The sequence below is a fragment of the Oncorhynchus mykiss genome, chromosome 17 (genome assembly GCF_013265735.2).
Source record: "Oncorhynchus mykiss isolate Arlee chromosome 17, USDA_OmykA_1.1, whole genome shotgun sequence".
In the NCBI taxonomy this organism is placed as follows: Eukaryota; Metazoa; Chordata; class Actinopteri; order Salmoniformes; family Salmonidae; genus Oncorhynchus; species Oncorhynchus mykiss.
Window position 1 is genome coordinate 88,603,734 of NC_048581.1, and position 16,291 is coordinate 88,620,024.

The 16,291-nt window shown below is 47.4% G+C and overlaps 1 protein-coding gene across 1 annotated transcript; it reads left to right on the plus strand.

Moving 5' to 3' along the window:
• The first annotated feature begins 3,034 nt into the window (after positions 1-3,034).
• Positions 3,035-14,082, plus strand: LOC118940163 (extensin-like). Its single transcript, XM_036948443.1, has 6 exons — positions 3,035-3,038; positions 12,339-12,678; positions 12,848-12,961; positions 13,089-13,202; positions 13,445-13,777; positions 13,989-14,082. Exons 1-6 carry the CDS (start codon positions 3,035-3,037, stop codon positions 14,080-14,082), a joined length of 999 nt encoding a protein of 332 aa, XP_036804338.1.
• Positions 14,083-16,291: the final 2,209 nt, after the last annotated feature.

A 16,291-nucleotide genomic window follows, 5' to 3' on the forward strand; every position in this document is an offset into this window, starting at 1 on the left:
GTCATTCTACGCCATATAAGCAGTCAAGCCGTTATTAAGCCAGTGGAATACTGAATTCATATACTGTATGCCTACTGTGTAAATAAAGAGTAGAGTCTTTAGTACAATACAATAAAGCAAGTTTATTGCCCACTCCCTTGTTCAACGGAAATTAGTATTTTTTTTGTGCCGTCACATTATCCAACTCACAGGACGCCAGACGGACATACCAGACCTGGAAGCAGCACAGCACTATGTTCAGTCATACATCAGCACCCATGGAGCAGGTTAGGGGTAAATGCCTTACAGGTTAAGGTTTAAGTGCTCTAGGCTCCAGGCCACAAGTTACTGTGAGTAGGCTATTAACGGTCGTCTGCCTAGAGTGCATTCTCCACTTCGCAGGATTTCCTCTTAAGTGGCATGGCTCGTGGCCAGACTTCACACGCCAGTGGACCGTGAACTGTCTACCTATGGCATGAGATCAACAAACTATGGGAACTGTCTACCTATGGCATGAGATCAACAAACTATGGGAAGTGTCTACCTATGGCATGAGATCAACAAACTATGTGAACTGTCTACCTACGGCATGAGATCAACAAACTATGGGAACTGTCTACCTATGGCATGAGATCAACAAACTATGGGAACTGTCTACCTATGGCATGAGATCAACAAACTATGGGAACTGTCTACCTATGGCATGAGATCAACAAACTATGGGAACTGTCTACCTATGGCATGAGATCAACAAACTATGGGAACTGTCTACCTATAGCATGAGATCAACAAACTATGGGAACTGTCTACCTATGGCATGAGATCAACAAACTATGGGAACTGTCTACCTATGGCATGAGATCAACAAACTATGGGAACTGTCTACCTATGGCATGAGATTAACAACCGAGAGACTGAAAAACAGCTTCTATCTCAAGGCCATCAGACTGTTAAACAGCCACCACTAACATTGAGTGGCTGCTGCCAACACACTGACACTGACTCAACTCCAGCCACTTTAATAATGGGAATTGATGGGAAATGATGTAAATATATCACTAGCCACTTTAAACAATGCTACCTTATATAATGTTACTTACCCTACATTATTCATCTCATATGCATACGTATATACTGTACTCTATATCATCGACTGTATCCTTATGTAATACATGTATCACTAGCCACTTTAAACTATGCCACTTTGTTTACATACTCATCTCATTTGTACATACTGTACTCGATACCATCTACTGTATCTTGCCTATGCTGCTCTGTACCATCACTCATTCATATATCCTTATGTACATATTCTTTATCCCCTTACACTGTGTACAAGACAGTAGTTTTGGAATTGTTAGTTAGATTACTTGTTGGTTATTACTGCATTGTCGGAACTAGAAGCACAAGCATTTCGCTACACTCGCATTAACATCTGCTAACCATGTGTATGTGACAAATAAAATTTGATTTGATTTGATTTGACCTATGGCATGAGATTAACAAACTATGTGAACTGTCTACCTATGGCATGAGATCAACAAACTATGTGAACTGTCTACCTATGGCATGAGATCAACAAACTATGGGAACTGTCTACCTATGGCATGAGATCAACAAACTATGTGAACTGTCTACCTATGGCATGAGATCAACAAGACCTCTGCATCAACCCTGGCATGCTGTCAATTAACTTCTGGGCCACATCCTGACTGATGGCAGCCCATTCTTGCAAAATCAATGCTTGGAGTTTGTCAGAATCTGTGGGTTTTTGTTTGTCCACCCACCTCTTGAGGATTGACCACACGTTCTCAATGGGATTAAGGTCTGGGGAGTTTCCTGGCCATGGACCCAAAATATCGATGTTTTGTTCCCCGAGCCACTTAGTTATCACTTTTGCCTTATGGCAAGGTGCTCCATCATGCTGGAAAAGGCATTGTTCGTCACCAAACTGTTCCTGGATGGTTGGAAGAAGTTGCTCTCAGAAGGTGTGTTGGTTCCATTCCTCATTCATGGCTGTGTTCTTAGGCAAAATTGTGAGTGAGCCCACTCCCTTGGCTGAGAAGCAACCCTACACATGAATGGTCTCAGGATGCTTTACTGTTGGCATGACACAGGACTGATGGTAGCGCTCACCTTGTCTTCTCCGGACAAGCTTTTTTCTGGATGCCCCAAACAATCGGAAAGTCGATTTATCAGAGAAGATGACTTTACCCCAGTCCTCAGCAGTCCAATCCCTGTACCTTTTGCAGAATATCAGTCTGTCCCTGATGTTTTTCCTGGAGAAAAGTGGCTTCTTTGCTGCCCTTCTGGACACCAGGCAATCCTCCAAAAGTCTTCGCCTCACTCTGCGTACAGATGCTCTCACACCTGCCATTCCTGAGCAAGCTCTGTACTGGTGGTGCCCCGATCCCGCAGCTGAATCAACTTTAAAAGACGGTCCTAGCGCTTGCTGGACTTTCTTGGGTGCCCTGAAGCCTTCTTCACAACAACTCCTTGAAGTTCTTGATGATCCGATAAATGGTTGATTTAGGTGCAATCTTACTGGCAGCAATAGCCTTGCCTGTGAAGCCCTTTTTGTGCAAAGCAATGATGACGGCACATGTTTCCTTGCAGGTAACCATGGTTGACAGAGGAAGAAAAATGGTTCCAAGCACCACCCTCCTTTTGAAGATTCCAGTCTGTTATTCGAACTCAATCAGCATGACAGAGTGATCTCCAGCCTTGTCCTCGTCAATACTCACACCTGTGTTAATGAGAGAACACTGCCATGATGCCAGCTGGTCCTTTTGTGGCAGGGCTGAAATGCAGTGGAAATGTTCTTTGGGGATTCAGTTCATTTGCATGGCAAAGAGGGACTGCAATTAATTGCCATTCTTCTGATCACTCTTCATAAGATTCTGGAGTATATGCAAATTGCCATCATACAAACTGAGGCAGCAGACTTTGTGAAAATTCATATTTGTGTCATTCTCAAAATTTTTGGCCACAACAGCATATCAAGACTAGCAGTCTAGAACTGACTGAATCCATGTTGGCAATAGCTAAATTCTTCATGGGTCAGTCAGGAGCAACCCAGGGACCATTGCCGTTCCACGGACCAGGGGTTGAGGACTCACCAGGGGTTGAGGACTCTGTATTAGACATTGGAAGTTGTTTGGAGCCCAACGGGCATACTGTTAAACTCAAAAAGCCCAAATGACAAACAGATGTGAACCTTAGTCTCAACATGAACCAAGACGGTTTAATCAATCAAATGCATTTTAAAAAGGTATTTTTTTACATCGGCCGTGGTTAAAGACTTGAACACCAATAACAACCCATTCAGTTTGATTGGCTGAGTAATGTTTGTAAAAACCAATCTGAAGCTTTTCCTTTTCAACTAAGCATTGATTGAGTCCTACACAGGTGCTATCAATGAGGTTTAACAATAATCCCCATGATTCTTCTCATTGCAATTTCCTAAGAAACATTTCCCTTTGTGGCAAACAACCTACTTAACCACATTTACTGATGATGACTGCATTTCCCTGGCAGACCAACACAGGACAACACGGTGGTATGAAATTCATCTCTATTTTCAGAGAGGCATGATTGTTTAAAAACAATATTTGCCTAATTCTTTAGGATTTCCTCCTCCAAAAGCTTTTCTATTCATCTCTTATATGATGTGAATCCACAACAAGGATAGCTATTGCAATCGCACAATGACATGCACCCCCCCCCCCCCCCCCCCCCCAATCAGTTATCACACGGCCACTGCAATTTACTGGTGAAAATGTCCTTATTATGTATATTATGATGAGAAGAAAGACGTTATAATGACACGTTGTCTACTCCTGTTTTTACCACTCTAGAATAACATGGTAGAAACAAGTATCTGGGGGATAAAAGCTGTAATTACTTTAATGACTACTTGTCCTACTTGTAAAGTTGATGCCTGGGCTGTATTAGTTATATATATATAAGTCTCGATTGGTCATAGACAAAGAGAATAAGAGAGGAAGGCCCTCTGCCCATAAACCTGTCTCTCTCCGTCTCCAACTAACGCTAGGAAACCACTAAAATGCAGTGATTGGTCATAGACACAGAGAGGCGGAGTCTGGCCCTAAAGGCGTCCTCATGCATCCCAGCCGAAACAGTTCAGAAGAGTTGTGACACATTTTCTTCTTGAAGCAAGCTGAAGTTGGTTTGCCCGAAGTCTACGCCCCTTCATTGGTGATTGGTCACCCCTCTCCTGTACCCCCACATCTCACCTCCTCTACTCTGTTCCTATTCTCCACATCTCACCTCTTCTCCACATCTCACCTATTCTACACATCTTACCTCCTCTACTCTGTTCCAATTCTCCACATCTCACCTCTTCTCCACATATCACCTCTTCTGCACATCTCACCTCTTCTGCACATCTCACCTCTTCTCCACATCTCACCTATTCTACACATCTCACCTCCTCTACTCTGTTCCTATTCTCCACATCTCACCTCTTCTCCACATTTCACCTCTTCCCTAATCCCACCTCTTCTCCACATCTCATCTCTTCTCCACATCTCACCTCTTCTACACATCTCACCTCTTCCCCACATCTTACCTCTTCTCCACATCTCACCTCTTCTCCACATCTCACCTCTTCTACACATCTCACCTCTTCTACACATATCACCTCTTCTACACATCTCACCTCTTCTACACATCTCACCTCTTCTACACATCTCACCTCTTCTCCACATCTAGCCTCCTCTACTCTGTTCCAATTCTCCACATCTCACCTCCTCATCTCACCTCACCTCTTCTCCACATCTCACCTCCTCATCTCACCTCTTCCCCACATCTCACCTCTTCTCCACATCTCACCTCTTCTCCACATCTCACCTCTTCTACACATCTCACCTCTTCTACACATCTCACCTCTTCTACACATCTCACCTCTTCTCCACATCTAGCCTCCTCTACTCTGTTCCAATTCTCCACATCTCACCTCACCTCTTCTCCACATCTCACCTCCTCATCTCACCTCTTCTACACATCTCACCTCTTCTACACATCTCACCTCTTCTACACATTTCACCTCTTCCCTAATCCCACCTCTTCTCCACATCTCATCTCTTCTCCACATCTCACCTCTTCTACACATCTCACCTCTTCCCCACATCTTACCTCTTCTCCACATCTCACCTCTTCTCCACATCTCACCTCTTCTACACATCTCACCTCTTCTACACATCTCACCTCTTCTACACATCTCACCTCCTCATCTCACCTCACCTCTTCTCCACATCTCACCTCCTCATCTCACCTCTTCCCCACATCTCACCTCTTCTCCACATCTCACCTCTTCTCCACATCTCACCTCTTCTCCACATCTCACCTCTTCTACACATCTCACCTCTTCTACACATCTCACCTCTTCTACACATCTCACCTCTTCTCCACATCTAGCCTCCTCTACTCTGTTCCAATTCTCCACATCTCACCTCACCTCTTCTCCACATCTCACCTCCTCATCTCACCTCTTCTACACATCTCACCTCTTCTACACATCTCACCTCTTCTACACATCTCACCTCTTCTCCACATCTCACCTCCTCTAATCTGTTCCAATTCTCCACATCTCACCTCTTCTCCACATCTCACCTCTTCTACACATCTCACCTCTTCTCCACATCTCACCTCTTCTCCACATCTCACCTCTTCTCCACATCTCATCTCTTCTCCACATCTCACCTCTTCTCCACATCTCACCTTTTCTACACATCTCACCTCCTCTACTCTGTTCCAATTCTTCACATCTCACCTCTTCTCCACATCTCACCTCTTCTACACATCTCACCTCTTCTACACATCTCACCTCTTCTCCACATCTCACCTCTTCTCCACATCTCACCTCTTCTCCACATCTCACCTCTTCTCCACATCTCACCTCTTCTCCACATCTCACCTCTTCTCCACATCTCACCTCTTCTACACATCTCACCTCTTCTCCATATCTCACCTCTTCATCTCACCTATGCCACATATCTAACCTATTCCACACATCTCACCTATTCTCCACATCTCACCTCTTCTACTCTGTTCCAATTCTCCACATCTCACCTCTTCTCCACATCTCACCTCTTCTCCACATCTCACCTCTTCTACACATCTCACCTCTTCTCCATATCTCACCTCTTCATCTCACCTATGCCACATATCTAACCTATTCCACACATCTCACCTATTCTCCACATCTCACCTCTTCTACTCTGTTCCAATTCTCCACATCTCACCTCTTCTCCACATCTCACCTCTTCTACACATCTCACCTCTTCTACACATCTCACCTCTTCTACACATCTCACCTCTTCTACACATCTCACCTCTTCTACACATCTCACCTCTTCTCCACATCTAGCCTCCTCTACTCTGTTCCAATTCTCCACATCTCACCTCCTCATCTCACCTCACCTCTTCTCCACATCTCACCTCCTCATCTCACCTCTTCCCCACATCTCACCTCTTCTCCACATCTCACCTCTTCTCCACATCTCACCTCTTCTACACATCTCACCTCTTCTACACATCTCACCTCTTCTACACATCTCACCTCTTCTCCACATCTAGCCTCCTCTACTCTGTTCCAATTCTCCACATCTCACCTCACCTCTTCTCCACATCTCACCTCCTCATCTCACCTTTTCTACACATCTCACCTCTTCTACACATCTCACCTCTTCTCCACATCTCACCTCTTCTCCACATCTCACCTCTTCTCCACATCTCACCTCTTCTACACATCTCACCTCTTCCCCACATCTCACCTCTTCATCTCACCTATGCCACATATCTAACCTATTCCACACATCTCACCTATTCTCCACATCTCACCTCTTCTACTCTGTTCCAATTCTCCACATCTCACCTCTTCTCCACATCTCACCTCTTCTCCACATCTCACCTCTTCATCTCACCTATTCCACATATCTAACCTATTCCACACATCTCACCTATTCTCTACATCTCACCTCTTCTACTATGTTCCAATTCTTCACATCTCACCTCTTCTCCACATCTCACCTCTTCTCCACATCTCACCCATTCTCCACATCTCACCTCTTCTCCACATCTCACCTCTTCTCCACATCTCACCTCTTCTCCACATCTCACCTCTTCTCCACATCTCACCTCTTCTACACATCTCACCTCTTCTCCATATCTCACCTCTTCATCTCACCTATGCCACATATCTAACCTATTCCACACATCTCACCTATTCTCCACATCTCACCTCTTCTACTCTGTTCCAATTCTCCACATCTCACCTCTTCTCCACATCTCACCTCTTCTCCACATCTCACCTCTTCTCCACATCTCACCTCTTCATCTCACCTATTCCACACATCTCACCTATTCTCTACATCTCACCTCTTCTACTATGTTCCAATTCTTCACATCTCACCTCTTCTCCACATCTCACCTCTTCTCCACATCTCACCCATTCTCCACATCTCACCTATTCTCCACATCTCACCTCTTCTACTCTGTTCCAATTCTCCAAATCTCACCTCTTCTCCACATCTCACCCATTCTCCACATCTCAACTATTCTCCTCATCTCACCTCTTCTCCACATCTCACCCATTCTCCACATCTCACCTCTTCTCCACATCTCACCCATTCTCCACATCTCACCTATTCTCCACATGTCACCCATTCTCCACATCTGTTCCTATTCTCCACATCTCACCCATTCTCCACATCTCACCTATTCTCCATATCTCAACCCATCTCCTCTCCTCATCTCCAGTCCTCTCCAGTCCTCCTCTCCTCCTCTCCCCCCTCTCCAATCTCCACTCCTCTCCCCTCCCCCTCTCCTCCTCTCCTTTCCCCTCCCGCTCTCATGTACCCCCCCCCCCACCTTTACGCATCTTACCCCCTCTCCCCTCCTCACCCCCTCTCCCCATCTCCCCCTTCTCTCCTACTTACCCCATCTCTCCCCTCCTCTCTCAATCTCACAACCTCTCCCCTCCTCTATCCCCATCTTTCCCCGCTCTTCCCTCATCTCCTCATCCCACCATCTCATCGCCTCACCCCTTCTCTCCTCATCTCTCCCCTCCGCTCCCCACCTCTAGCAATCTCACCCCATCTCTCATTCTTCCCCATCCCTCTCCCCCCTCTCCCTATTTCACCACCTCTCCTCTTCTATCCCCTCTCCTCTTCCCACTCCCCTCTCCTTTCTATCTTCACTCCTCTCCCCTCCGCCTCTTCTCTCTCCCCATTTCACCCCTCTCTCTAACTATCTTTATCTCACCCCCTCTCTCCTCCTCTCCCCATCTCACCCCTCTCCCTAACTATTTATATTTCACCCCCTCTCTCCATCTCACCCCTCTCCCTAACTATCTGTATCTCACTCTCTCTCTCCAACTCTCCCCCTTTCCTCAGCTCTCCTATCTCCCTCTCTCCCCCTTATTCCCTCCTCTCCTTCCTCTCCCTTCCCCCTCTCCTCCTCTTTCCCCCTCTCCGCTCCACCTCTCCTAATCTCTACTCTCTCTCCCCTCCCCATCTCCTAATCGCCCCTCCTCTCTCCCCATCTACACTCCTTTCCTCCTCTCCCCTCCTCACCCCCTCTGCCCTACTCTCTCCCCATATCTCCCCTCCCCTCCCCCTCTCCCTTACTCTCACCCCATCTCTCCCCCCATCTCCACATCTCAACCCCCCTGGGAGAACATTTCCCAGGGTAGCGAAGCATGACTGCTGCCTCTGCTCCTAACCCAACCATGCTGTGATACAGAACCTAGTCTAGCATGCTGTTAAACAGCTCCTGGGCTGCGTTCCACATGATACCCTAGTGTCAGATATAGTGCACTACTTTTGACAAGACCCCTATGGGTCTTAGTTCTAAAGTGGTGCACTACAATAGGGAATAGGGTGCCGTTTAGGACACATCCCTGGAGGAACAACACAGCCAGGCAATTTGAGTTTTGTGATGACCAAATGGATGATTGTGGTAATGTATGGGCAGACGGTCACATCAGATAATATGGAACGTGGGAGATGATTGGTAAAACACATTGGTAAATATCCCTACAGCTACTTCCACATGAGCTACCATGTTACACATGGTCTGACTGCAGGACCATGTCAGGTTGATTTCAATCTAACTTTATAATGGATAAAATAACGAGATTGAAAAAATGAATTTAATTGTACTGTTTCAAACTAACCAGGAAAATCCGTGGTGGGATTTTTTATTTTTTTTACTTAGATTGTATAAGGAATCACCGTGTTTAAACATCGCCCTGTTTAGGAATCATCATGTTTAGGAATCACCATGTTTAGGAATCACCAGGTTTAGGAATCATCGTGTTCAGGAATCACCATGTTTAGGAATCACCAGGTTTAGGAATCATCGTGTTCAGGAATCACCATGTTCAGGAATCACCATGTTCAGGAATCACCAGGTTTAGGAATCACCATGTTCAGGAATCACCATGTTTAGGAATCATCATGTTCAGGAATCACCATGTTTAGGAATCACCATGTTTAGGAATCATCATGTTCAGGAATCACAATGTCTAGGAATCACCATGCTTAGGAATCAATTTTTTTTAGGAATCACAATTCTTAGGAATCACATTTTTTTTTAGGAATCACAATTCTTAGGAATCACCATGTTTAGGAATCACCATGTTCAGGAATCACCAGGTTTAGGAATCACCAGGTTTAGGAATCACCATGTTCAGGAATCACCAGGTTTAGGAATCATCATGTTCAGGAATCACCATGTTTAGGAATCTCCATGTTTAGGAATCACCATGTTCAGGAATCACCATGTTCAGGAATCACCATGTTTAGGAATCTCCATGTTTAGGACTCACCATGTTTAGGAATCACCATGTTTAGGAATCACCATGTTTAGGAATCACCATGTTTAGGAATCACCATGTTTAGGAATCACCATGTTTAGGAATCACCATGTTTAGGAATCACCATGTTTAGGAATCACCATGTTCAGGAATCACCATGTTCAGGAATCACCATGTTCAAGAATTGCCATGTTTACCCAAAGCACAAGTACAGTCCAAAAACAACCCTGACAGTGCGTAAAATGTTGTAAGTGAGACATGAATGTATCCTAGATCATTCCACTGCTGTTTACAAACAGTTCCCACACAATCTTCATGGAAACACACAGAGAAGATACAGACAAAAAACAATGACTACTATAACTCACTGTAACACCCATATAACACACAATGACTACTATAACTCACTGTAACACCCATATAACACACAATGACTACTGCAACTCACTGTAACACCCACATAACACACAATGACTACTATAACACCCACATAACACACAATGACTACTATAACACCCACATAACACACAATGACTACTATAACACCCACATAACACACAATGACTACTATAACTCGCTGTAACACCCACATAACACACAATGACTACTATAACTCGCTGTAACACCCACATAACACACAATGACTACTATAACACCCACATAACACACAATGACTACTATAACTCACTGCAACACCCACATAACGCACAATGACTACTATAACTCACTGTAACACCCACATAACACACAATGACTACTATAACTCACTGTAACACCCACATAACACACAATGACTACTATAACTCACTGTAACACCCACATAACACACAATGACTACTATAACTCACTGTAACAACCACATAACACACAATGACTACTATAACTCACTGTAACACCCACATAACACACAATGACTACTATAACTCACTGTAACACCCACATAACACACAATGACTACTATAACTTGCAGTAACACCCACATAACACACAATACAATGACTAACAGGCTTACCAAAACTGTTCTTCACATCTCTCCTTAGACCACACAGCATGGCTACAGTACAGTGACTACTGTGTTCTCAGAGCATCCAAAGGAATCAGTAGTCAGTACAGCTATGTCCCAGTCACTGTGTTCTCAGACTATTTCAGTTGTATTTAGCAGAGTTTGTCTACAGAGCACACTGCAGGATTCAGTAGGATCCCAGTCACTGTGCTTCTAGACTCAGACCATCCAGCTTTATCCAGGAATTGAAGCAGGGATTGCTGTACCATACAGCAGAGGTCCATGTGATGTTCAGATAGACAGTATTGCTGTGCTGTGCAGTTCCAGACACCCACACCTCTCTCTCTCTCTCTCTGTCTCTCTCTCTCTATATTTGTCTCTCTCTGTCTCTCTGTCTCTCTCTGTCTCTCTCTATAGATCTCTCCCTCTCTATATATCTGTCTATCTCTGTCTCTCTCTCTCTCGCTCTCTCTCTGTCTCTGTCTCTCTCTATAGATCTCTCCCTCTCTGTCTCTGTCTCTCTGACCATACCATTCACCTGGCAGTAGTCCTGCTGCTGTGGATGCACCACATCATCCAGTATCTTCTCCTCCCATGGACTGGAGCAGATTTATTCTCTCTCTTCACAGATTTATGTCTGTCTTCAAGTGACATACACGCCTCTCTCTCTCTCTCTCTCTCTCTCTCTCTCTCTCTCTCAAACACACACAACATTCTGAAGTAGCTCCTTCACACTCACACCCTGATTGGATTCAAGCAGCGAATCTAAAAATGCTCCACTGCCTCTGCCACAGAAAGATATGACCAGACTGAGCAGTGTCTTCAACTGTTATCTAGCCTCAGGCTGGATGGCAGCCTGAACTCTCTCATCACTTCAGTCTGGTCACTTGGTCTTGATCTTCAGTGCTAATGTTTCCAACCACCCCTCTATAACAGTAATTATTAACAATTCGCTGTGTGTTACAGTTGACAGACCCAATGTCTGTCAACTCTTCACCTTTAGTCATTATAGTTATAGATTCATGTAAATACTGTGTCTATCTCAAAGCTGGCCTATAATTAACTTGAGAGCTATATTTCCAGAGAACTAGACAGTCCTTACAAATCCCAAATGAGAGAACGAAAGGAGAGAACAGAGGTCTCAGTCCCCCTTCACCCACTCATATCCCTCTCTTTCCTCTCTCTCTCTCTCTCTCCCTCCCTCAGTCCCCCTTCACCCACTCATCTCCCTCTCTTTCCTCTCTATATCTCTCTCTCCCTTTCTCAATCCCCCTTCACCCACTCATCTTCCTCTCTCTTTTTCTCTCTCCCCCACTCATCCCACTCTCCCTATAGCCAATAGCTCTTCCCCTGACATCCAGTCCCCATCCCCTTCCCCATCCCAGTCCCCATCCAGTACCCATCCAGTCCCCATCCCCTGCCCCATCTCTGTCTCCATCCAGGCCTGATCTCAACCCGCCCCATCCCCATCTCTGTCTCCATCCAGTCCCCATCCCCATCTCTGTCTCCATCCAGTCCTGATCTCACCCTGCCCCATCCCTGTCCCCATCCAGGCCCCAGTCCTCACCCCCTGCTCCATCCATGTCCCCATCCAGGCCCCAGTCCCCACCCCCTGCTCCATCCCTGTCCCCATCCAGTCCCCAGTCCCTACCCCCTGCTCCATCCCAGTCCCCAGTCCCTACCACCTGCTCCATCCCTGTCCCCATCCAGTCCCCAGTCCCTACCCCCTGCTCCATCCCAGTCCCCAGTCCCTACCACCTGCTCCATCCCTGTCCCCATCCAGTCCCCAGTCCCTACCCCCTGCTCCATCCCAGTCCCCAGTCCCTACCACCTGCTCCATCCCTGTCCCCATCCAGTCCCCAGTCCCTACCACCTGCTCCATCCCTGTCCCCATCCAGTCCCCAGTCCCTACCCCCAGCTCCATCCCTGTCCCCACCCAGTCCCCAGTCCCTACCCCCAGCTCCATCCCTGTCCCCACCCAGTCCCCAGTCCCTACCCCCAGCTCCATCCCTGTCCCCATCCAGTCCCCAGTCCCTACCCCCAGCTCCATCCCTGTCCCCACCCAGTCCCCAGTCCCTACCCCCTGCTCCATCCCAGTCCCCAGTCCCTACCACCTGCTCCATCCCTGTCCCCATCCAGTCCCCAGTCCCTACCCCCAGCTCCATCCCTGTCCCCACCCAGTCCCCAGTCCCTACCCCCAGCTCCATCCCTGTCCCCACCCAGTCCCCAGTCCCTACCCCCAGCTCCATCCCTGTCCCCATCCAGTCCCCAGTCCCTACCCCCAGCTCCATCCCTGTCCCCACCCAGTCCCCAGTCCCTACCCCCTGCTCCATCCCAGTCCCCAGTCCCTACCACCTGCTCCATCCCTGTCCCCATCCAGTCCCCAGTCCCTACCCCCAGCTCCATCCCTGTCCCCACCCAGTCCCCAGTCCCTACCCCCAGCTCCATCCCTGTCCCCACCCAGTCCCCAGTCCCTACCCCCAGCTCCATCCCTGTCCCCATCCAGTCCCCAGTCCCTACCCCCAGCTCCATCCCTGTCCCCACCCAGTCCCCAGTCCCTACCCCCTGCTCCATCCCAGTCCCCAGTCCCTACCACCTGCTCCATCCCTGTCCCCATCCAGGCCCCAGTCCCTACCCCCTGCTCCATCCCAGTCCCCAGTCCCTACCCCCAGCTCCATCCCTGTCCCCACCCAGTCCCCAGTCCCTACCCCCAGCTCCATCCCTGTCCCCATCCAGTCCCCAGTCCCTACCCCCAGCTCCATCCCTGTCCCCACCCAGTCCCCAGTCCCTACCCCCTGCTCCATCCCAGTCCCCAGTCCCTACCCCCAGCTCCATCCCAGTCCCCAGTCCCTACCCCCAGCTCCATCCCTGTCCCCACCCAGTCCCCAGTCCCTACCCCCTGCTCCATCCCAGTCCCCAGTCCCTACCCCCAGCTCCATCCCTGTCCCCATCCAGTCCCCAGTCCCTACCCCCAGCTCCATCCCTGTCCCCATCCAGTCCCCAGTCCCTACCCCCAGCTCCATCCCTGTCCCCATCCAGTCCCCAGTCCCTACCCCCAGCTCCATCCCAGTCCCCACCCAGTCCCCAGTCCCTACCCCCAGCTCCATCCCTGTCCCCATCCAGTCCCCAGTCCCTACCCCCAGCTCCATCCCTGTCCCCATCCAGTCCCCAGTCCCTACCCCCAGCTCCATCCCAGTCCCCACCCAGTCCCCAGTCCCTACCCCCAGCTCCATCCCAGTCCCCACCCAGCCAAGAGTAATGCATAACAGCCAGCAGGAGGCCACACACATGGTAGTCTCCCGTCTCTGCTTACACAACCTTCAAGTCAGTCATCGATGAGGGTGACCTCTTTAAATACTACAAGCTATTTGTATCAGGTGAGCACACTACTGTAAACGACAGTGGAGCTCAGTTGAACTGTCACAGGTGGATGATCTAGCTACAGTACCGATGTTAGCTTGCATTACATACCTTTCCTTCTTAGAAAATACATTCTGGTACAATGATTTATTTCTTAGGAATTGTTAATGAGTGTAAAACTGACTCAAAAAAAAAAAAAAAAAATGAGACCAGGGCAGACCGAATTAATTTCCAACCGTTAGAAAAGAATGAATCATACCTGTAGGTGGCTGGTTGGTTATAGGGCTGTCCCAAACGGCATTCTATCCCCGTATATACTGCATTACTTTTGATCAGAGCCTTATGGGTGTGCACTACATAGGGAATAGCATGCCATTTGGGATACACCTTAGGCCTACAGGACCCAGGAGAAACAACCACTGTTACACATAATCACTCAAGATGACTAAGACACACAGCACAGGCCATTTTGCTGCTAAAATAAATAAATAAGCTTTAAAATAACACCACAATTTAAAAAAAACAACTGAAAATAGATAAAACTACCTAGCAAGATGGCGACGTGTCATTAAAGACAGTCGTAATGACGTCATGACAACCACTTTTGTCCACCGGGGAGTTCTGCTTTCCTTCTCAAATACCAGAGTAGTTCCCTCGTATCGGAAGATTATTCATTGGATGACTCACTCAGCCATCTATCAAAACCAGGGAAAACAGAGAGTACAGGGAGTAATCTAGGAGAAAGACAATCACTATAATTAACCTCACATTATACAAGGCGGCACTGAAAGACACGTTTACCCTGTTTCTAGCTACTAGCTAACTTCATAGTATAATTATTCCCTACAGCGGAAAATCACTTTGGGCTATTTGATCGACGGTCACCAGAAACCAGACTAGAAAATTCTACTTCCTCCCTAATCTGGATCCTTTGTCCCATTCATCCTGGGTGCTACACCAAAATGTTGATGCTGGAGAAGAGGGGAGGGGGGAGTTCTAGTCAGACTTTTGACCCTCTCCACTGGGGCCCCGTTGATGTGGACGGGCGAGTCTCCATCTGCTGTCTCCTGTAGTCCACGATCAGCTCATTCTTTTTTGTTGATGTTGAGGATAGAAGAAATTCCACCAGGGCCCTCACCTCCTCCCTGTAGGCTCTCTCATCGTTGTTGGTAATCAGGCCTACCGCATCAAGCAAACTTGATGACTGAGTTGGAGACGTGCGTGGCCACACAGTCGTGGGTGAACAGGGAGCAGAGGAGGGTGCTGAGCATGCACCCCTGTGGGGCCCCCATGTTGAGGATCAGCGGGGCGGAGGTGTTTTTGCCTAACCTAGCCAGCTATAGCTCGCTAGGCTAATTGAGGCCACATACCAACCCCTTTCAGCTGAAGCAGCAGCCCACCTTTTGGTTGCTCGTTGTAGCCTACTCCTTCTCATTTAGCTCACTTTTCAATTCCCATCATTTTATCAAATCAAATCAAATTGTATTTATAAAGCTGATCAGCTGATATCTCAAAGTGCTGTAAAACGCCAAACAGCAACCAATGCAGGTGTAGAAGCACGGTGGCTAGGAAAAACTCCCTAGAAAGGCCAGAACCTAGGAAGAAACCTAGAGAGGAAACAGGCTATGTGGGGTGGCTAGTCCTCTTCTGGCTGTGCCGGGTGGAGATTATAACAGAACATGGCCAAGATGTTCAAATATTCATAGGTGACCAGCAGGGTCAAATAATAATAATCACAGTGGATGTCGAGGGTGCATTCCATCTTGCATTATTGCATTGCAAAGGTGGACCCTCACTCCACTTGCAACACATTGAGCCTATTGTCCAGTTTCACTTCGATTGCCCAACATAAACAACAAGCTACACACGTGAAGGCTACCGGTCTCCTACCAGACTTTTTATGGTCAGCACCGTGCATGTGTAACGGTTTTCTTGGTGAGAAGGAGAGTCGGACCAAAATGCAGCGTGTAGATTGCGATCCATGTTTAATGAACAACGTAAACACGAATTAATACAAACACTACAAAACAAAAGAACGAACGAAAACCGAAACAGCCTATACTTGTGTAAACAAACACAGCATAAGGACATCAAGACACTAAGGACAA